The 27,309-nt window shown below is 44.8% G+C and overlaps 1 protein-coding gene across 1 annotated transcript in view; it reads left to right on the top strand.

The window, feature by feature from the left end:
- Positions 1-27,309, top strand: part of nek11 (NIMA-related kinase 11) — an 84,789-nt gene that overhangs the window by 26,994 nt on the left and 30,486 nt on the right. Inside the window, exons 4-13 of the mRNA XM_042319160.1 lie at positions 4,448-4,566; positions 4,764-4,828; positions 6,807-6,933; positions 9,324-9,473; positions 9,654-9,732; positions 13,998-14,083; positions 16,266-16,385; positions 17,979-18,072; positions 21,098-21,227; positions 23,299-23,318. Of these exons, the coding sequence (XP_042175094.1) occupies positions 4,448-4,566; positions 4,764-4,828; positions 6,807-6,933; positions 9,324-9,473; positions 9,654-9,732; positions 13,998-14,083; positions 16,266-16,385; positions 17,979-18,072; positions 21,098-21,227; positions 23,299-23,318 (990 nt within the window). The remainder of the gene's footprint in view (positions 1-4,447; positions 4,567-4,763; positions 4,829-6,806; positions 6,934-9,323; positions 9,474-9,653; positions 9,733-13,997; positions 14,084-16,265; positions 16,386-17,978; positions 18,073-21,097; positions 21,228-23,298; positions 23,319-27,309) is intronic.

Raw genomic sequence — 27,309 nt, 5'->3', positions numbered from 1 at the left:
GTGCTGTTGAATTTGCATTTTTTTCTAGACCATGTTGCTATGTGCATAATAGCAAAGTTAACCAGCATATTGGCGGCCGAGGCAGCAGCGGAGTCAGGAGACGAGAAAACAGCCTTAATTGTCTAAGAAAAGTGAGGAGAGAGGCAACTCCAACTTAATTAGGTCTATAATCAACAGCCAAACTGTTAAATGTGCCTGGCTTTGTACATCTTCCATATATATCTACAGAAATAAAACAGATCCTGCTTCTGTTGTCTGTTTGACTGTTTGTTTAATAGCCTACTGATTCTGTGAGCAATAAGCCTTACGCAACCACATGTCGAATAAACAATTCCACAAATTCGTCTGTTTTTAATCTTTGCTATGCTTTAATAAAGGCTTTACACTTTTGTTCATTAGACCAGCCTCTCTGGCATTATTTATCATTTATTTCATGTTTTTTACTCTGTTCCAAATTGTCCCCAAAATTATATTTATAATATATATTTTTAAATAACCCTCCTTTTTCCTTGATCTCCTTCTTGTTGTTATTATTACTATTATTATGATGAACATGATAATTATAATAATAAGTCATATCATTATAATTAGTAGGCTTAGTATAGCAGCCAGGTATAACCACCATTGAGCGGTAGGCCTAAGAGCGCATCCTGTTTAGTCTTCATACTGTAACTTACTGAGGCCTTAGGCCTATATTTCAACACTTTTATAGGCTACAATAAATAGGCCTAAACTCCCCATTTAGTAAATTGCGTTCACAAATAAATGTGACTGTTTTTAGTCTTTGCTGTAATAAAGGCTTTACAAGAAAACAACTCAAATTGCTACAATAGACTCTCTATTACGCTTGTCATTTATTTGATGTGGTTTCCATTGTTCCAAATGGTAAGAAATGTTGTATTGTAATCCAACAGCAGCTGTTTGGCAGAGACACATAATATACATGAAGCGCTGGCTCCTTCTTTTTCTTGATCTCCAGGATTTTCCACAACTTGTCAAATTTATTCCTCACCTCTGAACGCCCCTTTTACCTCCTGAGCAACCAGTAAACATTCTCCCGTATCGAGTTTGTTTGTCACTTCCTGTGCATCCATTTTGCTGTCATGCGTTACGGTGTTCAGAGTTTGTTATAACCAGTTTATTGATGTGATTCTGATATGCTATAGGTCAGGCCCTATTAGTCATGTGCATGCGATGCATACATGTGTCACGTAAAGAGAGTGAGGGTTCAGGGAATAGGGAATGTTTTACCTAAACAAATTAGGAATTTCGGTAACATAACTTTTCAGTCAGAAATGGCTGTAATTATGTTGCAGCAACATTGACAGTACAATACACACTGTTGATGTTCTGTGGTGGTCGCTGCAGCAGGGAGGAGAGAGAGACAACACTATAAACACTGTTGATGTTCTGTGGTGGTCACTGCAGCAGGGAGGAGAGAGAGAGACAACACTATAAACACTGTTGATGTTCTGTGGTGGTCACTGCAGCAGGGAGGAGAGAGAGAGACAACACTATAAACACTGTTGATGTTCTGTGGTGGTCACTGCAGCAGGGAGGAGAGAGACAACACTATAAACACTGTTGATGTTCTGTGGTGGTCACTGCAGCAGGGAGGAGAGAGAGACAACACTATAAACACTGTTGATGTTCTGTGGTGGTCGCTGCAGCAGGGAGGAGAGAGACAACACTATAAACACTGTTGATGTTCTGTGGTGGTCACTGCAGCAGGGAGGAGAGAGAGAGACAACACTATACACACTGTTGATGTTCTGTGGTGGTCACTGCAGCAGGGAGGAGAGAGAGAGACAACACTATAAACACTGTTGATCTCTGTGGTGGTCGCTGCAGCAGGGAGGAGAGAGACAACACTATAAACACTGTTGATGTTCTGTGGTGGTCACTGCAGCAGGGAGGAGAGAGAGAGACAACACTATACACACTGTTGATGTTCTGTGGTGGTCACTGCAGCAGGGAGGAGAGAGAGAGACAACACTATAAACACTGTTGATGTTCTGTTGTGGTCGCTGCAGCAGGGAGGAGAGAGACAACACTATAAACACTGTTGATGTTCTGTGGTGGTCACTGCAGCAGGGAGGAGAGAGAGACAACACTATAAACACTGTTGATGTTCTGTGGTGGTCACTGCAGCAGGGAGGAGAGAGAGAGACAACACTATAAACACTGTTGATGTTCTGTGGTGGTCACTGCAGCAGGGAGGAGAGAGAGACAACACTATAAACACTGTTGATGTTCTGTGGTGGTCACTGCAGCAGGGAGGAGAGAGACAACACTATAAACACTGTTGATGTTCTGTGGTGGTCACTGCAGCAGGGAGGAGAGAGACAACACTATAAACACTGTTGATGTTCTGTCACTGCAGCAGGGAGGAGAGAGACAACACTATAAACACTGTTGATGTTCTGTGGTGGTCACTGCAGCAGGGAGGAGAGAGACAACACTATAAACACTGTTGATGTTCTGTGGTGGTCACTGCAGCAGGGAGGAGAGAGAGACAACACTATAAACACTGTTGATGTTCTGTGGTGGTCACTGCAGCAGGGAGGAGAGAGAGACAACACTATAAACACTGTTGATGTTCTGTGGTGGTCACTGCAGCAGGGAGGAGAGAGACAACACTATAAACACTGTTGATGTTCTGTGGTGGTCACTGCAGCAGGGAGGAGAGAGAGACAACACTATAAACACTGTTGATGTTCTGTGGTGGTCACTGCAGCAGGGAGGAGAGAGACAACACTATAAACACTGTTGATGTTCTGTGGTGGTCACTGCAAACACACTATAAACACTGTTGATGTTCTGTGGTGGTCACTGCAGCAGGGAGGAGAGAGAGACAACACTATAAACACTGTTGATGTTCTGTGGTGGTCACTGCAGCAGGGAGGAGAGAGAGACAACACTATAAACACTGTCAATGTTCTGTGGTGGTCGCTGCAGCAGGGAGAGAGAGAGAGAGAGACAACACTATAAACACTGTTGATGTTCTGTGGTGGTCACTGCAGCAGGGGGAGGAGAGAGAGACAACACTATAAACACTGTTGATGTTCTGTGGTGGTCACTGCAGCAGGGAGGAGAGAGACAACACTATAAACACTGTCGATGTTCTGTGGTGGTCGCTGCAGCAGGGAGGAGAGAGAGAGACAACACTATAAACACTGTTGATGTTCTGTGGTGGTCACTGCAGCAGGGAGGAGAGAGACAATACTATAAACACTGTTGATATTCTGTGGTGGTCACTGCAGCAGGGAGGAGAGAGAGACAACACTATAAACACTGTTGATGTTCTGTGGTGGTCACTGCACCAGGGAGGAGAGAGAGACAACACTATAAACACTGTTGATGTTCTGTGGTGGTCGCTGCAGCAGGGAGGAGAGAGACAACACTATAAACACTGTTGATGTTCTGTGGTGGTCACTGCAGCAGGGAGGAGAAAGAGACAACACTATAAACACTGTTGATGTTCTGTGGTGGTCGCTGCAGCAGGGAGGAGAGAGAGACAACACTATAAACACTGTTGATGTTCTGTGGTGGTCACTGCAGCAGGGAGGAGAGAGAGAGACAACACTATAAACACTGTTGATGTTCTGTGGTGGTCACTGCAGCAGGGAGGAGAGAGAGACAACACTATAAACACTGTTGATGTTCTGTGGTGGTCACTGCAGCAGGGAGGAGAGAGAGACAACACTATAAACACTGTTGATGTTCTGTGGTGGTCACTGCAGCAGGGAGGAGAGAGAGACAACGGGTGCTAGTCCCACTAGTCCCAAGTCTGATCCAGGAGGCATAATCAAATCAATTGCGGTCGGACTCCCTCTAGTCATTTCTGTGTCTTATTTATTTCATTAAACAGTTCCCTTAAAGCATTTTTACCCCCACCTGGCACAGATACAGCTTATGTTGTTCCATCACCCCCCATATACACACACAATACACTTTCCCTCACTACACAGAAGCTCAGATGCATGCAGGCATGCGCACACACACACACACACACACACACACACACACACACACACACTGCCAGAGCATCATAACCTACTCAGTGCCTCTCAGAATGAACCAGTGAGGACACCCACACAGTTCCATTAAGAAGTTCATTGGTGCTGTTCTGTTCTCGCTGGAAGTCCCATTAGAGAGAATGAAGCCAGCTCAGATCTCATTCCAGCTTATCCTCACAGACAGTTAAATGGTCACAATGGCGGCTGACAGAGGACCTTTCTGTCTGGAGTGTAAAATAGAGACGAGTGTAAAACTTATAGACGTATCGGAATGAGTATTTTGTAAAAGGTTTTCCACAATGTGTATCCACAATAGTGTGTTGGTGGGTGTGTGCGTGCAGGCGCCTGTATACGCTTGCATGCATTTATTGTGATGTGGGTATCTGTATGAATATCTAAGTCTGTTGCTATAATACTCTATGCTCTAGGACAGGGACTTGGACTGTCATCTGGAGGAAGTGAGAGAAGCAGGGCAGAGCTTGCCTGAGACCCAGGTCACTGATTGGCTGATCCAGCTGCTGCTTGGACTCCACTACATGCATAACAGGTTCATACTGTATTTATACTTTTGTCAAAAATGAAGAGTACATAAGGGGGAGGTCTAAGAACCACAGGGATCTAAACAAGGATATATTTTGGACTTCAAAGTATCATGATTGCATTGTGCAATGTTTATTTCTTTATTGTATTCCTGCCTGTCTGCCTGTCTGCTGATGTCTGTTTGTCCTGCCTCCTCTGTCCCAGGCGCATCCTCCACAGAGATCTGAAGGCCAAAAATATCTTCCTGAAAAGGAACATAGTTAAAATCGGTGAGTTCCAATGCAGCAGGGGCCCATGGGAGTTTTTTTGTTTGTTTGAAATCTTTGCTAGTCCTTAAAAGTGCAGGGAGGCTGTGTCACTCCTGTTAAATTCTAAGGCTCTCTCCATATGTCTGCGGCATACAATTATCTACAAAGGTAATGGATGAATTGTCACGACTTCCGCCGAAGTCGGGTCCTCTCCTTGTCTGGGCGGCACTCGGCGGTCGGCGTCGCCAGTCTTCTAGCCATCATCGATCCACTTTTCATTTTCCATGTGTTTTGTCTTGTTTTTCCTCACGCCTGGGTTTCAATTCCCTCAATCATTTGTTGTGTATTTAACCCTCTGTTCCCCCCATGTCTTTGTCTGGGATTTTTTATTGTAAGTGCTTGTGCACATGCTGTTTGGTGCGTGACGGGTTTTGTACCCAATATACTTGTTATTTTTATGCTGTGGGTTTTGGTATACGGCTGCTGTCCCTGTACAGGGATCAACATCAGCGGAAATTTCAGAGTGACAACTAATAGTACTCGATACAACTCAAACTTTCATTAAAACACACATGCAGGGTACTCAATTAAAGCTACACTCTTTGTGAATCTAGCCAACATGTCAGATTTTTAAAATGCTTTTCGGCGAAAGCATGAGAAGCTATTATCTGATAGCATGCAAACCCCGAAATACCCAAAGGGGACGTAAACAGAATAATTAGCGTAGCCGGCGCTACACAAAACGCAGAAATAAAATATAAAACATTCATTACCTTTGACAAGCTTCTTTGTTGGCACTCCTATATGTCCCATAAACATCACAATTGGGTCTTTTTTTCGATTAAATCCGTCCATGTATACCCAAAATGTCCATTTATGAAGCCCGTCTGATCCATGAAAAAGCACCGTTCCAAAACGCAACGTCATTTTTTAAAATTAAAAAAGTTGCCTATAAACTTTGACAAAACACTTCAAAGTACTTTTGTAATCCAACTTTAGGTATTAGTAAACGTTAATAATCGATCAAATTGATCACGGGGCGATCTGTAGTCAATAGCAGCACGTTTTGAAATGATGGTCCATTTTCTCTCTCAAAACTTCCTGCTGTGTACTCGATAACAGGAAGTGCCTATTTCTCATCTGACCAAGGATTAACTTCAATCTAAATGCCAGTACTGGCGACATCGTGTGGAAGCTGTAGGCATTGTAAACTGGACGCTATCTATTTTCCCTTGCCATAGACAATACAGAGACTGGCGGAGGGATATTTTTTTTTTTTTTTTTTTGAACAGTTTTCCTTGGGATTTTGCCTGCTAAACATGTTCTGTTATAGTCACAGACATGATTTAACCAGTTTTATAAACTTCAGAGTGTTTTCTATCCACACATACTAATCATATGCATATACTATATTCCTGGCATGAGTAGCAGGACGTTGAAATTTTGCGTGATTTCTAACAAAAAGTTACGAAAATTCGCAGCCTCCTTAAAAGGTTGCTATTAAACTGCACCGGTTATTACTAAGTTCTGCTCTCCTGCGTCTGACTTCCCTGCCACCGATTACGCACCCCTTACAGGAATACAAAACTGTTGAAAGTACACACAGTTTATCCACAGCACCCCTGACATGAATACAAACTGTTGAAAGTACACACAGTTTATACACAGCACACAGTTTATACACAGCACACAGTTTATACACAGCACACAGTTTATACACAGCACACAGTTTATACACAGCACACAGTTTATACACAGCACACAGTTTATACACAGCACACCGTCTGTAGCCCACTGTGTAAATCACTGCCAGTTGTTTGCTGGAGGAGGACATCCTGGACCCTTCCTTACTGCAGGAATCGTACTCCACCTGGATCGTCCTGCGCCTTGTCCTCCGGGTCGTGTTCTTTGTTTTGTTTCCTATCTTATGCAAATTGCACTCGACAAATATAATATATTATTATTATAAGTGTATAAGTGTTGCTCTTCCTCCGTTCAGGTGATTTTGGGGTGTCCTGTCTGCTGATGGGGTCATGTGACCTGGCCACCACCTTCACGGGCACGCCTTACTACATGAGCCCTGAAGTCCTGAACCACCATGGTTACGACTCCAAGTCTGATATCTGGTAGGAAGGTGGAGCAGCACACTGAGGCTCAAAGACAGAAAGGTCAAAGTTAGGTTAAAGTTCAAATGGAAAGAAAGGTAAGGTTAGATAGGTTGAACGGTGAGTGGACATTGACATTTATCTTGATGCTGCACTGTGTGTTTATGTGTGTAGTGACTTTCTTAACACTTGTAACGCGTGTTTTGTGTTGTGGCAGCCACCACAAGTTTTATTATGTGAATGTTTGACATGTTTAAAACTTTTAATGAAACAAACACCTGTTTAGAGCTCTGTGTTTTGAAGATGAGTTCTTTTTTGATTCTCATTCCCCTCCGAACCTCAAGAGAGTTGTTGACATCCAGTTTCCTCATCCGTCTCTGCTTCCTGCTAAGGCTACAGTGCTGAGTTCAGAATGCTGTGTAATGCTGTCACGTATCATTGTGAGATTTGGCTGGCATTTCCTTCAAAGCAGTCCAAAAGGAGCATGGCTAAGAGGCACTTTGGATATGGACTGGAATATGTGATGAGTAATGAAGTGGAGAAGAGGGGTAGAAATGGATTCATGTATAATGATGAATGGAGTCGATACGGCCGTTGGTCTGATCAGTAGGAGAGCATAAAGAACACCTTTAATACCAAGAGCGACTATAGATCCCTCATCTTTCACTGCAGTCTGAAGTGCAAGCATCTACTGAACTCAAAGTTCTTTGAAAAGAATGCAACAGTAGTAACTGTACATGACTTCCCTCAGCACCAGTGCTCCATGGTTTCAAATAATAGTCTTTATGAGAAGTTATTCATGAAGAAGAATCTGTGTAGAGCCGGTAGAACATAGTACTGAATGGAGACAAAAGGTCTGTCAACTCTGCACTGTCCCTCCCAGCTGCCAGCAGCTTCCTTCCACCCCTGGCCTTCCCCCCTTCTTTCCCTATTCATCTGTTTTCAAGAGGAAATTACCACTAATCCCAGAGTGGGAGTGGAAAATTGGCTTATTTTATCCGACAGAGAGGAAGAGACCAAGAAGCCAATTGAGGAGATGGTGGTGATCTCAGACACTGATACACAGCCCTCTGGGTAGTCTGTTGCCTCCCACTCCTCCTCACTCCGCTAGGCTCAGCGTCTCTTCCCATAGACCACACTAATGAGAGAGGAAGTGGTCACCTCACGCCTCGACCGCTCTACTGTACCACGCACGGCCCATTTAGCTGATCTCACAAGGAGGAGAGGGCTCACTGTAGGTAACAAGTAAAGACAGGAAGTGGGAGACTTTAAGGGTTAGAAAGAGTACGAGGATTAGAGCAACAAGTAGAGTCACAACTCTGTTAGGTCACAATGAGACATTTCCTGGTGGTAGATGTTTGAAATCCCTGTAATGCATGGATGTCCACTCCTCTTCCCAATCCCTTCTTCTTATTTTACATCAAATAATACAATTATTACTTGATATAAAAACAATGGAACATTTGATATGGAAAATGAGATGGAGGCTTCCAGGGAAATGTAGATGATATTGTTTGTTTATCCTCCATTATGGTATCTGAATACATTCATATTCATTGTAGAATCACTCTGTCCATTTGTATTACTTGCATTGTTGTTCTGGTGTACTGTGTGGCAGGATGCAATAAAACAAGAGATTAAGAGAGTGTGATATTAAAGACAAAGAGGTGGATGATTGACAAATAATACCTTTAACTCTCTAACTTCCATCTGCTTCCTGTCATCGTTTGGTTATCTCTCTATTCCACCAAGAGTAATAACGGGAGCTAGTATATTCATTCACATATGTCTGGCAGGCATTTATTATTCTCCCATCTAATCTGTTTATTCATGGCCACTTTCCTTTGATGCCAAACAACCTGCAGGAGAAGGGAGCTTTATTACACCTCGATATAAGATGTGTACAGTTCCATTACCAGATGTGTTAATGTTCTCACTTCTTACTGGTCTGTTTAGAGTCCATGTGGGGTATTAGTCATATTGGAAATATGAGACGACATTGATTTATCGATTCAGTTACACAGTAGATCAGAGTGTCAGGTCGCACACCCCTTCCAAGTGCAGGTAATGAATATGGAATGGAAGGACAGTTTTGATACAGTAGGGGACCTTATCACTGCTCAGATGGATGGGGACCTCAAAGGTTACCTCAACTGGCACCGACTGTTCCATACGACTGGACTTCAGGTCAGGACCAGTGGATCCTGGTGCAGTTGTATCCTTAACCAATACAGGTGTACCCAGAGGTGTTGATGATATCACTACCATTGTGAACTGTGTTGGCTGATTGTGTGTGTGTGTGTGTGTGTGTGTGTGTGTGTGTGTGTGTGTGTGTGTGTGTGTGTTTCAGGGCCATAGGCTGTATCCTGTATGAGATGTGTTGGCTGATTGTGTGTGTGTGTGTGTTTCAGGGCCATAGGCTGTATCCTGTATGAGATGTGTTGCCTGTCACACGCTTTTGAAGGACACAACTTTTTGTCAGTTGTGATGAAGATAGTGGAGGGAGAAACCCCCAGACTGACAGCCAGATACTCTCTGGAGCTCAACACACTCATGCAAAGGTGAGAAGGCATTAGCCGGAGAATGTAAGGGTCAACTCAGTAACACATAGGTCAGAGTTCAATCCTCTCACATTGTGCTTCAACGTGTACAAAAAGGATAATACAGGATAAAGAGGGTCTTACCCGCCTTCAAACCCGAACCCTTAACTTATCCAGAACCATGTGCTGTCTCTCTTTTAGGATGCTGGAGAAAACCCCGTCATCCAGGCTCTCGGCTGCAGAAGCTCTGAAGACAAAATTCATTGAGGACAGTATGCAGGTTAGACCTATCCTGGAAACATAACACATATCACAGCAATATAAATACTTCCTAAGGCTGATTGATTGGTTGATTCATTGGGGTGGCTCCAAAGGTCAAATGGGCGGAGCAGAATCACAGACTAATCAAACCTACTGGCTGGTTGGATTTACTCAATGTTAAATTGACTTCCTGTCATAGTTCACTTTTTTCCACAGCACATTTTCTGTGTTCATAACCTTTTCTACCATGACAGGTTAGAAAGTCAGCATTTCATCTGTCATCCACATTCTTACTGACAATACACACACACACACACACACACGCACACACACACACACACACACACACACACACACACACACACACACACACATACAGTCAATGAAACGTAAAGCCAGCTAAGCTCATGTGAGATGTCAAATAATGTACTGTATCTGAAGCATGTACAGTGCCTTTGGAAAGTATTCAGATTCCTTGACTTTTTCCACATTTTGTTAGGTTACAGCCTAACTGTTTTCCCCCTCATCAATCTACACACAATACCCCATAATGAAAAAGCAAAAATAGGTTTTTAGACGTTTTTGCTAATTTATAAAAAATAAAAATATATTTTTTACATAAGTATTCAGACCCTTTACTCAGTACTTAGTTGAAGCACCTTTGGCAGTGATTACAGCCTCGAGTCTTCTTGGGTATGACACTACAAGCTTGGCACACCTGTATTTGGGGAGTTTCTCTTATTCTTCTCTGCAGATCCTCTCAAGCTCTGTCAGGATGGATGGGAACGTTGCTGCACAGCTATTTTCATGTCTCTCCAGAGATGTTTGATCGGGTTCAAGTCCAGGCTCTGGCTGGGCCACTCAAGGACATTCAGAGACTTGTCCCGAAGCTGTTGGCTGTGTGCTGTGTGCTTAGGGTCGTTGTCCTGTTGGGAGGTGAACTGTTGTCCTGTTGGGAGTGCTCCGGAACAGGTTTTCATCAAGGATCTCTCTGTATTTGACTAATTTCATCTCTGCCTCGATCTCGACAAGTCTCCCAGTCCTTGCCGCTGAAAAACATCCCCACTGCATGATGCTGCCACCATCATACTTCACCATAGGGATGGTGCCAGGTTTCCTCCAGACATGATACTTGGTGTTCAGGTCAAAGAGTTGGTTTCATCAGACCAGAGAATGTTGTTTCTCATGGTCTGAGAGTCTTTAGCTGCCTTTTGTCAAACTCCAAGCGGTTGTCATGTGCCTTTTACTGAGGTGTGGCTTTCGTCTGGCCACTCTACCATAAAGGCCTGATTGGTGGAGTGCTGCAGAAATGTTTGTCCTTCTGGAAGGTTCTCCCATCTCCACAGAGGAACTCTAGAGCTCTGTCAGAGTGACCATTGGGTTCTTGGTCACCTCCCTGACCAAGGCCCTTCTTCCCCGATTGTTCTTGGGGACCTTCAATGCTGCAGAATTTTTTTGGTACTCTTCCTCAGATCTGTGCCTCGACACAATCCTAACTTGGAACTCTACTGACAATTCTTTCGACCTCATGGCTTGGTTTTTGCTCTGACATGCACTGTCAAATGTGGAACCTTATATAGACAGGTTTATGCCTTTCCAAAACATGTCCGATCAATTGAATTTCACCAATGCGGACTCCAATCAAGTTATAGAAACATGTCAAGGATGAGCAATGGAAACAGGATGCACCTGAACTCAATTTAGAGTCTCATAGCAAAGGGTCTGAATACTTATGTAAATAAGGCATTTCTTGTTTTGTTTTTTTCATTATGGAGTATTGTGTGTAGATTGCTGAAGTTGTTTTTTTTTCATCCATTTTAGAATCAGGCTGTAATGTCACAAAATGTGGAAAAAGTCAAGGGGTCTGAATACTTTTCGAAGGCACCGTATGTAAATGTACACATTACATGGATACACATCTGGTGGTCTGTGTTTAGTTTCTGCCTTGTGCAGTATGCTAACCTGCCTGTAAATGATGTATTCTGTTCAGCTTTCTTTCTGTCAGCTCTGCATTTTATGCATTGCATTTCTCTCTAACACCTATGGCTGAGTGTACATGTAAAGTATATGTATAAGTATATGATGTGGCTATCCCCTTTTATGTCTGAATGCTAGCCTGACACTGTTGTGTCTCCTTCTCAGTGAACATGGTAATTGGTGTTGCCTGGCTGTTCTGTGTTGACATAAAACACAATGGTTCTTTGATGTCTCTTGTTTTATCTCCTCCTCCTCCTCCTACTCCTCCTCCTCCTCCTCCACATCTTCTCCATCTCTCCCTCCAGCTCCTCCATCTCTCCCTCCTCCATCTCTCCCTCCAGTTCCTCCATCTCTCCCTCCTCCATCTCTCCCTCCAGCTCCTCCATCTCTCCCTCCTCCATCTCTCCCTCCAGTTCCTCCATCTCTCCCTCCTCCATCTCTCCCTCCAGCTCCTCCATCTCTCCCTCCTCCATCTCTCCCTCCAGTTCCTCCATCTCTCCCTCCTCCATCTCTCCCTCCAGTTCCTCCATCTCTCCCTCCAGCTCCTCCATCTCTCCTCCTCCATCTCTGCTCCTCCAACTCTCCTCCCTCCTCCTCTAGCTCTCATCCTCCATCTCTCCATCTCTCCTCCTCTATCTCTCCTCCTCCATCTCTCCTCCCTCCTCCACTCCCTCCTCCATCTCTCCTCCTCCATCTCTCCCTCGATCTCTCCTCCTCTATCTCTCCTCCTCCATCTCTCCTCCCTTCTCCATCTCTCCCCCCTATACCATCTCTCCTCCCTCCTCCTCTCCCTCCTCCTCCTCATCCATCTTCTATTGTCCTGTGAATATTCTCCCTTCCTCCCTCTCTCCTCTCTCCTCCCTCTCCCTCTCCCCCAGTGGTTTACCCTTCATGTCCCCCTCTCCTCTCTCCTCCCTCTCCCTCTCCCCCAGTGGTTTAACCTCCATGTCCCCCTCTCCTCTCTCCTCTCTCTCCCTCTCCCCCAGTGGTTTACCCTCCATGTCCCCCTCTCCTCCCTCTCCCCCAGTGGTTTACCCTCCATGTCCCAGTCTCCTCCCTCTCCCTCTCCCCCAGTGGTTTACCCTCCATGTCCCCCTCTCCTCTCTCCTCCCACTCCCTCTCCCCCAGTGGTTTACCCTCCATGTCCCCCTCTCCTCCCTCTCCCTCTCCCCCAGTGGTTTACCCTCCATGTCCCCCTCTCCTCTCTCCTCCCTCTCCCTCTCCCCCAGTGGTTTAACCTCCATGTCCCCCTCTCCTCTCTCCTCTCTCTCCCTCTCCCCCAGTGGTTTACCCACCATGTCCCCCTCTCCTCCCTCTCCCCCAGTGGTTTACCCTCCATGTCCCCCTCTCCTCCCTCTCCCTCTCCCCCAGTGGTTTACCCTTCATGTCCCCCTCTCCTCTCCTCCTCCCTCTCCCTCTCCCCCAGTGGTTTACCCTTCATGTCCCCCTCTCCTCTCTCCTCCCTCTCCCTCTCCCCCAGTGGTTTACCCTCCATGTCCCCCTCTCCTCCCTCTCCCTCTCCCCCAGTGGTTTACCCTCCATGTCCCCCTCTCCTCCCTCTCCCTCTACCCCCAGTGGTTTACCCTTCATGTCCCCTCTCCTCCCTCTCCCTCTCCCCCAGTGGTTTACCCTCCATGTCCCCCTCTCCTCTCTCCTCCCTCTCCCTCTCCCCCAGTGGTTTACCCTCCATGTCCCCCTCTCCTCTCTCCTCCCTCTCCCTCTCCCCCAGTGGTTTACCCTCCATGTCCCCCTCTCCTCTCTCCTCCCTCTCCCTCTCCCCCAGTGGTTTACCCTCCATGTCCCCCTCTCCTCCCTCTCCCCCAGTGGTTTACCCTTCATGTCCCCTCTCCTCCCTCTCCCTCTCCCCCCAGTGGTTTACCCTCCATGTCCCCCTCTCCTCCCTCTCCCTCTCCCCCAGTGGTTTACCCTTCATGTCCCCCTCTCCTCCCTCTCCCTCTCCCCCCAGTGGTTTACCCTCCATGTCCCTCTTCTCTTGTTGACAGATTTCAGTGAGAGAATGAGGGACACAGAGAGGGCACCACCCTCTATTATGCCGAAAGCACAGAGTTTCTAAAGAGAAAGGGGAAAGAGTGGAAGGGAGAGAGAGAGAGAGCGAGAGACAGAGAGAGAGAGAGACGTAAACATATCAACGATGGTGAAGTAAGACAGGGATATACTAGTCTGTTTGTAATAAAGCAATAATAATGATAATGTTAACCTTGATCACACTCTTTCTTTTCTCTCTCTTTTATTCTCTCTCTCTTTCCCCATCCCTTTCTTTTTCTCTGTCTCACTCACTCTCTACAGATCTTAAAACACAAGTTCTGTAGTCTGACCCTGAGAGACAAGACATCGGTGGGAGAAAGAGACGCAGCACAGATATTGAAAGCGGTGTAAGGACATGCTCTATATACTGTATGGTTGTCTGTAGTTTGGGTTATTAAGAAGGAAGAGGGAGAACTAAAACCACTATCATCCTCAGACATGAAGAACAAACACTGGCTCCTCAGTTTAGAGCTACGTGGCTACAGAGGGATTTTGAAGCATTTACCCAAACACACACTAATATTGCCATATTCTGTCCCTCTCCATAACCCCCTTTTCTCTCTCTCTCTCTGTCTGTCTCTTTCTCTCTCACTTCCTCTCTCTCTCTCTCACTCTCTCTCACTTCCTCACACTCACATTTTCTCACTCACTCAGACATAGAAATCACAGTTAGTAGCAGCTGTCTCTTAAACAAACCAGACCGTCACTGATTCAAACTGGCACCAATCAGGGAAGGTGCCTGTCATCATTAGCTTAGCTGGCCACACACTCTCCTATATGTTAGAGTAGCCAGGTGTACCATGCTGCAGAGAAAGACCAGATTAGGTCTAGGTCTTAGCAATAGCCACACCCATCTCTTTAGGATTGACACGATCATGTCATTTGTTGCCTGACAGACAGCATCTGTAATGACTTGCCAAGGTGCCTTGGTAGCATGTGGACAATGTGATATGGTTGTGAGAAATGGTGATTAACTTGGGATCATGGATGATATGATTCTCTGATCTGATGTTATGCTTATTAACTGGTCAGTGACATGATCATGTTATTCCACTTTTACATACTTACCCTGATGACTTGTCCAATGGAATTCTACACACCTTATAGTTAGAGTTGTGGTTGAAGCCAGGGTTATGGTTGAACTGGGATGTGGACATGGAGCCAGGTTTAGGGTCGGGTCTAAGGTTAGGGTTGAACTGGGATGTGGACATGGAGCTAGGTTTAGGGTTGGGTCTAAGGTTATGGTTGAACTGGGATGTGGACATGGAGCCAGGTTTAGGGTTGGGTCTAAGGTCATGGTTGAACCAGGATGTGGACATGGAGCTAGGTTTAGGGTTGGGTCTAAGGTTAGGGTTGAACCAGGATGTGAACATGGAGCTAGGTTTAGGGTTGGGTCTAAGGTTAGGGTTGAACTGGGATGTGGACATGGAGCTGGGTTTAGGGTTGTGTCTAAGGTTAGGGTTGAACTGGGATGTGGACATGGAGCTAGGTTTAGGGTTGTTAATTTTTTTTTATTTAACCCTTATTTAAGTAGGCAAGTCAGTTAAGAACTAATTCTTATTTACAATGACGGCCTACCCTGCCAAACCCTCACCCGGACTACGCTGGTCAAATTGTGCTCCGCCCTATGGGACTCCCAGTCACGGCAGGTTGTGATACAGCCTGGAATCAAACCAGGGTCTGTAGTGATGCCTCTAGCACTGAGATACAGTGCCTTAGTCCGTTGCGCCACTCGAGAGCCCCGGGTTAGGGTTGAGCTGGTATGTGGATATGAAGCTGTGGTTAGGGTTGGGTCTAAGGTTAGGGTTGAGCTGGTATGCGGACATGAAGCTGGGGTTAGGGTTCAAATCAAATCAAATGCTTACTTTACAAGCAACAATGCTTTTTTTTGTGTTGCTTAAAATAATAAAAGAAGAAGAACAAAGTAACACAATAAAATAACAATAACGAGACTATATACAGGGGGTACCGGTACCGAGTCAATGTGTAGGGGTACAGGTTAGTCGAGGTAAATCGAGGTAATATGAGGCTAGGGTTGAACTGGGATGTGCACATGAAGCTAGGTTGAGGGTTAGGCTTTCGGTTAGGTTTAGGCTTAAGGTAAGGGTTTAAGTTATGGTTAGAGGACAGTGGGAGACAAATCTGAATCAGGGCCTCCAATTAGTATTCCTCTTGATTAGATCCTCTCTTTCATATGTATATTGTTTATGTCTGATTACTGCCTATCTCACTCTAAATGACCTTGTTACATACCTTACATGTTGAAAGAAGTATTTACATCCACTTAGGAAGTGACCTACAAAAGGTAAACGATAGAATTCAATCAAATCCACCACCCTGAGGTGTTTACAGTGCACAGTATCTCTTTTTGCCATGGTAAATTCTAAATCCCATTAAGGCAGCAATTGTTTTTATCAGTGCAGAGGTAATTGTGTGTAGGAGTATCGGACCTCTGACCTATCTTACTCGCCAACGCTCCAGCCCTCCCAACCTCTGACCGTTGCCCTTTGACCTTTGCCCTTTGAACAGGCAGAGAAAGGTGCACCTTCAGACACTGAGGGAGAAGTCAGAGCTAGACAGAATGACCCCCAGGGAGAGAATGAGGCTGAGGAAGCTGCAGGCTGCCGACGACAAGGCCAGGAGGCTTAGGTAGGACACCCTTACATACCCTCACAAGTACGCACGCACATGTACACACACACACGCACACACGCACACGCGCACACACACGCCACAGTCATTCGGTCCATGACCAGTATAGAGCCTGTGAGGTCCCGTTGGGATTCTTCTGGGGCTGATGCATGGCTGGGTTCCCTTTAAAGATGAAGAGAGTTTTGTGTAAATGCATTCTCCCCTGCCCTAGTTTCCTTGGGCTGAACTGTGTTGGAGACGTGTCTACAGGGAACGATACTGAGAGCGACAGAGGGGTGGTGCATGGGAAGGACAAGAGGCCAGGCAACAGGGCTATTGATGTGTTTCAACTTTTAGCAGGACGCTGATATTATTACAAGCCATGACCTTCTCTCTCTCCTCCTTTCTCTATCTCTTTCTGTGTCTCTCTCTCTCTGTGGGTCTCTATCTACCTGTGTTTCTTTCTCTCTCATTTTCTCTTTCTATATCCTTCCTCCTCTCTTTCCCACACTCTGTTGTTTCTGGTTGATAACTACAGTGTTATTTAAAAACACATTTTTTTAACCTTTATTTAACTTGGCAAGTCAGTTAAGAACAAATTCTTATTTTCAATGACGGCCTAGGAACACTGGGTTAACTGCCTGTTCAGGGGCAGAACGACATATTTGTACCTTGTCAGCTCAGAGATTTGAACTTGCAACCTTTTGGTTACTAGGCCAACGCTCTAACCACTAGGCTACCCTAAGACTATGACCTCCTAGTCTTAATGATCAACATAACCCACTGACATCTCACTTTTATACTGTGTTGCATCATTCATCTACAGGTAACTGCCAAAATAAAGGAAACCCCAGCATGGTGTCTTAATAGGGCACTGGGCACCACGAGCCAGAACCGCTTCAATGCACCTTGGTATAGATTCTAAGTGTCTGGAACTCTTGGAGGGATGCGACACCATTCTTCCACCAGAAATTCCATCATTTGGTGTTTTGTTGATGGTGGTGGGAAACGCTGTCTCAGGCTCCGTTCCAGAATCTCCCATAAGTGTTTAATTGGGTTGAGATCTGGTGACTGAGACGGCCATGGCATATGGTTTACATCGTTTTCATACTCATCAAACCATTGTGACCACTCGTGTCCTATGGATGGGGTCATTGTCATCCTATGGGGGAATAGCCATGGTAGACTAAATACTTTTTTATACATGACCCTAAGGCTGTTTAACTCAGGAACCACACCTGTTTGGAAGCACCTGCTTTCATTATACTTTGTATCCCTCATGATCTCAAGTGTTTCCATTATTTTGGCAGTTACCTGTATATTAAGATATAAAGCACGGGGTGTGTGGTATATATGGCCAATATACCACGGCTAAGGGCTGTTCTTAAGCGGGACGCAACGCGGAGTGCCTGGATACAGCCCTTAACCATGATATACCCCTATGCCCATATACCACAAACCCCCGAGGTACCTTATTGCTATTATAAACTGGTTAACAACGTAAAAATGTTTTGTCATACCCGTGGTATACAATCTGATATACCACAGCTGTCAGTCAATCAGCATTCAGGGCTTAAACCAGCCAATGTATAATATAATGTAACACTACAGGAGACTTGCTGAGGAGAAATACCAGGAAAACCACTTCCGAATGCAGGAGCTGAGGAGCCGCCACTTCGAGAAAGTCAGTTTGGACGTCTTGAATGTAAGAGAGACACAATTCTAAAAGTTGAATCAAAAGCTCTCTTAGGAAATAATGCATATAATTGGATGAAAAATGTTTTGTTTTTACCCTCTACGACTTTAATTACTTGAATTGTAGCTGGGGATTTTGACAAGGCTAATCTGAAAACAAGACTCCCTAAATTTTATCAGCATATCGATTGCGCAACCAGGGGTGGAAAGACCCTGGATCATTGTTACTCTAACTTCCGCGACGCATATAAGGCCCTGCCCCGCCCCCTTTCGGAAAAGCTGACCACGACTCCATTTTGTTGATCCCTGCCTACAGACAGAAACTAAAACAAGAGGCTCCCACGCTGAGGTCTGTCCAACGCTGGTCCGACCAAGCTGACTCCACACTCCAAGACTGCTTCCATCACGTGGACTGGGAGATGTTTCGTATTGCGTCAGACAACAACATTGACGAATACGCTGATTCGGTGTGCGAGTTCATTAGAATGTGCGTTGAAGATGTCGTTCCCATAGCAACGATTAAAACATTCCCTAACCAGAAACCGTGGATTGATGGCAGCATTCGTGTGAAACTGAAAGCGCGAACCACTGATTTTAATCAGGGCAAGGTGTCTGGTAACATGACTGAATACAAACAGTGCAGCTATTCCCTCCGCAAGGCTATCAAACAAGCTAAGCGCCAGTACAGAGACAAAGTAGAATCTCAATTCAACGGCTCAGACACAAGAGGCATGTGGCAGGGTCTACAGTCAATCACGCACTACAGGAAGAAATCCAGCCCAGTCACGGACCAGGATGTCTTGCTCCCAGGCAGACTAAATAACTTTTTTGCCCGCTTTGAGGACATTACAGTGCCACTGACACGGCCTGCAACGAAAACATGCGGTCTCTCCTTCACTGCAGCCGAGGTGAGTAAGACATTTAAACGTGTTAACCCTCGCAAGGCTGCAGGCCCAGACGGCATCCCCAGCCGCGCCCTCAGAGCAAGCGCAGACCAGCTGGCCGGTGTGTTTACGGACATATTCAATCAATCCCTATACCAGTCTGCTGTTCCCACATGCTTCAAGAGGGCCACCATTGTTCCTGTTCCCAAGAAAGCTAAGGTAACTGAGCTAAACGACTACCGCCCCGTAGCACTCACATCCGTCATCATGAAGTGCTTTGAGAGACTAGTCAAGGACCATATCACCTCCACCCTACCTGACACCCTAGACCCACTCCAATTTGCTTACCGCCCAAATAGGTCCACAGACGATGCAATCTCAACCACACTGCACACTGCCCTAACCCATCTGGACAAGAGGAATACCTATGTGAGAATGCTGTTCATCGACTACAGCTCGGCATTCAACACCATAGTACCCTCCAAGCTCGTCATCAAGCTCGAGACCCTGGGTCTCGACCCCGCCCTGTGCAACTGGGTACTGGACTTCCTGACGGGCCGCCCCCAGGTGGTGAGGGTAGGCAACAACATCTCCTCCCCGCTGATCCTCAACACTGGGGCCCCACAAGGGTGCGTTCTGAGCCCTCTCCTGTACTCCCTGTTCACCCACGACTGCGTGGCCACGCACGCCTCCAACTCAATCATCAAGTTTGCGGACGACACAACAGTGGTAGGCTTGATTACCAACAACGACGAGACGGCCTACAGGGAGGAGGTGAGGGCCCTCGGAGTGTGGTGTCAGGAAAATAACCTCACACTCAACGTCAACAAAACTAAGGAAATGATTGTGGACTTCAGGAAACAGCAGAGGGAACACCCCCATCCACATCGATGGAACAGTAGTGGAGAGGGTAGCAAGTTTTAAGTTCCTCGGCATACACATCACAGACAAACTGAATTGGTCCACTCACACAGACAGCATCGTGAAGAAGACGCAGCAGCGCCTCTTCAACCTCAGGAGGCTGAAGAAATTCGGCTTGTCACCAAAAGCACTCACAAACTTCTACAGATGCACAATCGAGAGCATCCTGGCGGGCTGTATCACCGCCTGGTATGGAAACTGCACCGCCCTCAACCGTAAGGCTCTCCAGAGGGTAGTGAGGTCTGCACAACGCATCACCAGGGGCAAACTACCTGCCCTCCAGGGCACCTACACCACCCGATGCTACAGGAAGGCCATAAAGATCATCAAGGACATCAACCACCCGAGCCACTGCCTGTTCACCCCGCTGTCATCCAGAAGGCGAGGTCAGTACAGGTGCATCAAAGCTGGGACCGAGAGACTGAAAAACAGCTTCTATCTCAAGGCCATCAGACTGTTAAACAGCCACCACTAACATTGAGTGGCTGCTGCCAACACACTGTCAATGACACTGACTCAACTCCAGCCACTTTAATAATGGGAATTGATGGGAAATGATGTAAATATATCACTAGCCACTTTAAACAATGCTACCTTATATAATGTTACTTACCCTACATTATTCATCTCATATGCATACGTATATACTGTACTCTATATCATCGACTGCATCCTTATGTAATACATGTACCACTAGCCACTTTAACTGTGCCACTTGGTTTACATACTCATCTCATATGTATATACTGTACTCGATATCATCTACTGTATCTTGCATATGCTGCTCTGTACCATCACTCATTCATATATCCTTATGTACATATTCTTTATCCCCTTACACTGTGTATAAGACAGTAGTTTTTTGGAATTGTTAGTTAGATTACTTGTTCGTTATTACTGCATTGTCGGAACTAGAAGCACAAGCATTTCGCTACACTCGCATTAACATCTGCTAACCATGTGTATGTGACAAATAAAATTTGATTTGATTTGATTTGAATTAACTAAGTGCAATTAGTAGCCGGTTCTTTGGCCTGAGTTAAATTAAACTCTAAGGGTGTCCCTTCTCCGTGAACCTCGTTTGGTATTCCCTTATGTTCTCATTAGCCAATCACTCGCTTCATAATTGAAACTCCCCCTAAAAAAACTAAAAAACATTTGTCTTGTTAAAAAATTAAATAGATACTTATGACTAATTGAATTGAAAACTCCATCACTTCTATCCAATAGGAGAGTGCAGGAGATGCAGTCCACCAGACTGCACCAATCACAGCTGAGGACTACCAGTCACTGGGTTGCTCACAACCAATGGGAAGGCAGCAGCAGGACAAGATGCGAATGTCTGAGCCAGTAGGGCGTGGTGAGTATACTTCCTTCTTGTACCTTTTATTTCTGTTAACGATAGGATTATGTTTTTATGCAGTACATCTTGGTTAGCCTGCATTACATCTTGTTTGGCCTGCAGTACATCTTGTTTGGCCAGCAGTACATCTTGGTTGGCCTGCAGTACATCTTGGTTAGCCTGCAGTACATCTTGGTTAGCCTGCAGTACATCTTGGTTAGCCTGCAGTACATCTTGGTTGGCCTGCAGTACATCTTGGTTGGCCTGCAGTACATCTTGGTTGGCCTGCAGTACATCTTGGTTAGCCTGCAGTACATCTTGGTTGGCCTGCAGTACGTATTGGTTGGCCTGCAGTACATCTTGTTTGGCCAGCAGTACATCTTGGTTGGCCTGCAGTACATCTCCCCACCACTGTTTCTATAAAAAGTTGAGGGATGGTGCTGGAGAAAAGTAATTACTCTCAAATTCATAGACAGGGATATAGATGCAAGGACTGATCATCCATGATATCAAAATGATAGTTGTAACCATGTTTTGAGTGTGACGCTCGTCGGTGCATGAAGAAGGAGTGGACCAAAGCGCAGCGTGGTACGTGTTCATGATAATTATTTAAACTGAACACTGAGACAAAATAACAAACTGGACCAAAACTAAACAGTTCTGTCTGGTGCAGAAACACAAAACAGAAATAACTACCCACAAAACACAGGTGGGAAAAAGCTGCCTAAGTATGATTCTCAATCAGAGACACTGATAGACAGCTGCCTCTGATTGAGAACCACACCCGGCCAAACACAAAGAAATACAAAACATATAAAATAAACATAGAATTCCCACCCAAATCACACCCTGACCAAACCAAAATATAGACATAAAAAGCTCTCTAAGGTCAGGGCCTGACATTGAGGCTATACAGTTTTGTTAATATTTATTTTGTTTCCAAACATGAGAGTAAAACAAGCTTATATTTGGTGTTCTGATGGGGTATGACAGTTAAACTAAGATCATGATGCATTTCTAAGATATATTATTCAAGAATCAATGGATACCATTCATTTATGTAGCAACATGTATGTAGCAACTGCAGAAGAGTTTGTTGAAATTAAACCTTATGTAAACCCTGAAGAAAATGTTGCTTTGGCAAATAAAAATATGTTCACATTTATCCAAGACCACCTTAAACTGTATTGTGTGCTTGAATCTTCACCAAATGTGTTTTTTCTATTTAACAACACTCAGGCACTTTGGAGGAATACACACACACACACACACACACACACACACACACACACACACACACACACACACACACACACACACACACACACACACACACACACACACACACACACACACACACACACACACACACACACACACACACACACACACACACACACACACACACACACACACACACACACACACACACACACACACACACAGACACACACACACCCAGACACACACACACACACACACACACACACACACGAACACACACCCAGACACACACACACACACACACACACACACACACACACACACACACACACACACACACACACACACACCCAGACACACACACACACACACACACACACACACCCAGACACACACACACACACACACGCACACACCCAGACACACACACACCCAGACACACACACACACACACACACACACACACACACACACACGAACACACACACACACACACATCTCTGTATCTGTCCACACTGCCAGTACAAACATGCCATAATAAACAGCTAAACACCTTGTCTATATACTGTGGGATCTAGGGAGGTTAGGAGATTATTGTCTGCTGTGCTCTGGGACTGTTATTTAACCTGCGCCCAATCACACGCCCAATCAGGGCCGGCCCCGCGCCCAATCACACACCCAATCAGGGCCGGCCCTTCACCCAATCCTCTCAGATCGGTGAAGACCAGGATGTAAGAATAAGAAAATAGGAGACTTCAACAACTGTTGTACTGTTGCAGCTGTAGTGCCCTTCAGGGTTGGGGTCAGTTTAGTCTCGTGTTGCTACACCTCCAAAATCACGCCATTGTCACGCCTCACATTTTAGGGAAGGTCGACGAGGCCTGGGTAAGTTTGAACTCAAGTGTAGCTGTGGGCAAGTGATTTCAGTTGAAAATAATGTCTGCAATTCACTTTGGAATCCGTCATTAATTTAAATGACTGTTCAATATCCAATATTCCTTGGTGGAAAAGCAGTCGAATTTCCAAACCCATAGACCAACCCCCTGCTCAACACTCGTCCCACTTCCACTTCACTGTGGGACCCCCATGGTGGGAGATCCAATGCCCCAGATTCCCTCATCTCGGCTGGGATCAGAGTTACCGAGAGCCCCTGGTGGCATGAAACCTCTCCTACTCTGACAGACCAGCCATGAGGTAAAGCAGCCCAGGCAGTATCATCAAAGGCTGAGGAGCAGAGTGAACATGCATCACACAGTGTGCAGGGGAGAGTGTAACATAGAGGATGGCTCATAGTAATGGATGGATGGAGTGAATGGAATGGTAACTTCAAGGAGCGCACACACACACACACACACAACTTCAAGGAGCACACACACACACATACACACACACACACACACACACGCTCAAGGAGCACATATGCAAATAAGAAAGACAAGAGAAAAGTGCTTTGTTATTTTTAGTAAACCACATTAAACCAAATCTCAATGGCCCATTGCCCCATTTCCCCTTTCAACTGTAGACATGGTCTGACATTAAACATACCTCAAGCAGCCTCACTGGGGAATAAAGGCAAGTATTAGACTCAAATGTTTTAGGAAATAACATTGAATTATGCATGCCGATGACCTCCTTCCTCAGTATAAATAAACATACAGTATCACTGAGAGCCACAGGCAGTCACAGATGCAACATGCCAACAGGTTTCAACACAGTGTGGTAGGATATAGGGGTGAAATAAGGTTATATTATCTGAGTTTGAGGTCAGATGACAGAGCTCTCTCTCTCTCTCTCCCCCTCTCTCTCTCTCTCTGACAGTCCCAATTTGCCCAGTGAAGCACTTTTTCAAAGTCTCAGAACTCTTTGTAGTCGGTCTCAGAGAGTTGCAGAGTCTGTTGGACAGGGAGGGAGGATAGATTGACTGATGGGAGTACCTGGCCCTCTGTAACCTTGGCCGTGGTACTGCTGGTGCAGGAGGCCAAGCGGAGGGCACATGAATGAAACATTCTGGATTACAAAAAACTTCTTTGCATAAGTGATTATTCTGGTCTGGTATTAACATTGCTAATTAAAATCAATGAAGCACTGAATCAGGTGAGATGGGACAGAAACCACTGACAGAAATCGCTATCAGGTTATAAGCACCAGACAGACAGGGTGTGTGTGTGTTTGCATGTGCAGTTGTGTGTCATTCTCTGTCGTGGAGAGTCTGCCGGCTGGTTGGACTGTGGGATGCCTGGTCATAGGTCACTGATCTGATCTGCTTCAGGCTCTGTTGGACTCACTCTAAGAAAGCCACAAAAGGGAAGGCTTTTAGGAGGCTTATAGTTTGTGTGATGTAATCAGGGTATTGTGTTGTACTAGTGGACTGTAGTTGTATGACTTGACTGAGACATTATTATTTACCTGTTTCCTTTATGATACTTTGGTCAATTTTTAGAGACCGCTTGTTTTTTTTCTCCATTTCATTCCCTCTCTCTGCCTCTTTATCTCCATTTCATTCTCTGCCTCTTTATCTCCATTTCATTCCCTCTCTCTGCCTCTTTATCTCCATTTCATTCCCTCTCTCTGCCTCTTTATCTCCATTTCATTCCCTCTCTCTGCCTCTTTATCTCCATTTCATTCCCTCTCTCTGCCTCTTTATCTCCATTTCATTCCCTCTCTCTGCCTCTTTATCTCCATTTCATTCCCTCTCTCTGCCTCTTTATCTCCATTTCATTCTCTGCCTCTTTATCTCCATTTCATTCCCTGCCTCTTTATCTCCATTTCATTCCTTCAGTCTCTTTATCTCCATTTCATTCCTTCTGTCTCTTTATCTCCATTTCATTCTCTGCCTCTTTATCTCCATTTCATTCCTGTCTCTTTATCTCCATTTCATTCCTTCAGTCTCTTTATCTCCATTTCATTCCTTCAGTCTCTTTATCTCCATTTCATTCTCTGTCTCTTTATCTCCATTTCATTCCCTCTCTCTGCCGCTTTATCTCCATTTCATTCCCTCTCTCTGCCTCTTTATCTCCATTTCATTCCCTCTCTCTGCCTCTTTATCTCCATTTCATTCCTTCTGCCTCTTTATCTCCATTTCATTCCCTCTCTCTGCCTCTTTATCTCCATTTCATTCCTCTCTCTGCCTCTTTATCTCCATTTCATTCCTCTCTCTGCCTCTTTATCTCCATTTCATTCCCTCTCTCTGCCTCTTTATCTCCATTTCATTCCTTCTTTATCTGCTCTTTATCTCCATTTCATTCTCTGCCTCTTTATCTCCATTTCATTCCCTGCCTCTTTATCTCCATTTCATTCCTTCAGTCTCTTTATCTCCATTTCATTCTCTGCCTCTTTATCTCCATTTCATTCCTTCTGTCTCTTTATCTCCATTTCATTCCCTCTCTCTGCCGCTTTATCTCCATTTCATTCCCTCTCTCTGTCTCTTTATCTCCATTTAATTCCTCCCGTCTCTTTATCTCAATTTCATTCCTTCTGTCTTTTTATCACAATTTCATTCCCTCTCTCTGCCTCTTTATCTCCATTTCATTCCTTCCGTCTCTTTATCTCCATTTCATTCCTTCTGTCTCTTTATCTCCATTTCATTCCTTCTGTCTCTTGATCTCCACTTAATTCCTTCTGTCTCTTCATCTCCATTTCATTCCTTCTGTCTCTTTATCTCAGTTTCATTCCTTCTGTCTCTTTCTCTCCATTTCATTCCTTCTGTCTCTTTATCTCCATTTCATTCCTTCTGTCTCTTTATCTCCATTTCATTCCTGTCTCTTTATGTCCATTTCATTCCTTCTGTCTCTTTATCTCCATTTCATTCCTTCTGTCTCTTTATCTCCACTTAATTCCTTCTGTCTCTTTATCTCCATTTCATTTCTTCCGTCTCTTTATCTCCAGTTCATTCCTTCTGTCTCTTTATCTCCATTTCATTCATTCTGTCTCTTTATCTCCATTTCATTCCTTCTGTCTCTTTATCTCCATTTCATTCCTGTCTCTTTATCTCCATTTCATTCCTTCTGTCTCTTTATCTTCATTTCTTTCTTGTCTCTTTATCTCCATTTCATTCCTGTCTCTTTATCTCCATTTAATTCCTTCTGTCTCTTTATCTCCATTTCTTTCTTGTCTCTTTATCTCCATTTCATTCCTGTCTCTTTATCTCCATTTAATTCCTTCTGTCTCTTTATCTCCATTTCTTTCTTGTCTCTTTATCTCCATTTCATTCCTTCTGTCTCTTTATCTCCATTTCATTCCTTCCGTCTCTTTATCTCCATTTCATTCATTCTGTCTCTTTATCTCCATTTCATTCCTTCTGTCTCTTTAACTCAATTTGATTCCCTGTCTCTTTATCTCCATTTTATTCCTGTCTCTTTATCTCCATTTCATTCCTTCTGTCTCTTTATCTCCATGTCTTTCTTGGCTCTTTATCTCCATTTCATTCATTCTGTCTCTTTATCTCCATTTCATTCCTTCTGTCTCTTTATCTCAATTTAAATCCCTGTCTCTTTATCTCCATTTCATTCCTTCTGTCTCTTTATCTACATTTCATTCCTTCTGGCTCTTTATCTCCATTTCATTCCCTCTCTCTGCCTCTTTATCTCCATTTCATTCCCTCTATCTGCCTCTTTATCTCCATTTCATTCCCTCTCTCTGCCTCTTTATCTCCATTTCATTCCCTCTCTCTGCCTCTTTATCTCCATTTCATTCCCTCTCTCTGCCTCTTTATCTCCATTTCATTCCCTCTCTCTGCCTCTTTATCTCCATTTCATTCTCTGCCTCTTTATCTCCATTTCATTCCCTGCCTCTTTATCTCCATTTCATTCCTTCAGTCTCTTTATCTCCATTTCATTCTCTGCCTCTTTATCTCCATTTCATTCCTTCTGTCTCTTTA

This window comes from Oncorhynchus tshawytscha, unplaced genomic scaffold, assembly GCF_018296145.1.
Source record: "Oncorhynchus tshawytscha isolate Ot180627B unplaced genomic scaffold, Otsh_v2.0 Un_scaffold_7589_pilon_pilon, whole genome shotgun sequence".
In the NCBI taxonomy this organism is placed as follows: Eukaryota; Metazoa; Chordata; class Actinopteri; order Salmoniformes; family Salmonidae; genus Oncorhynchus; species Oncorhynchus tshawytscha.
Note: the sequence above shows the minus strand (reverse complement) of the source record. Positions and strands in the feature narration are given on the sequence as shown.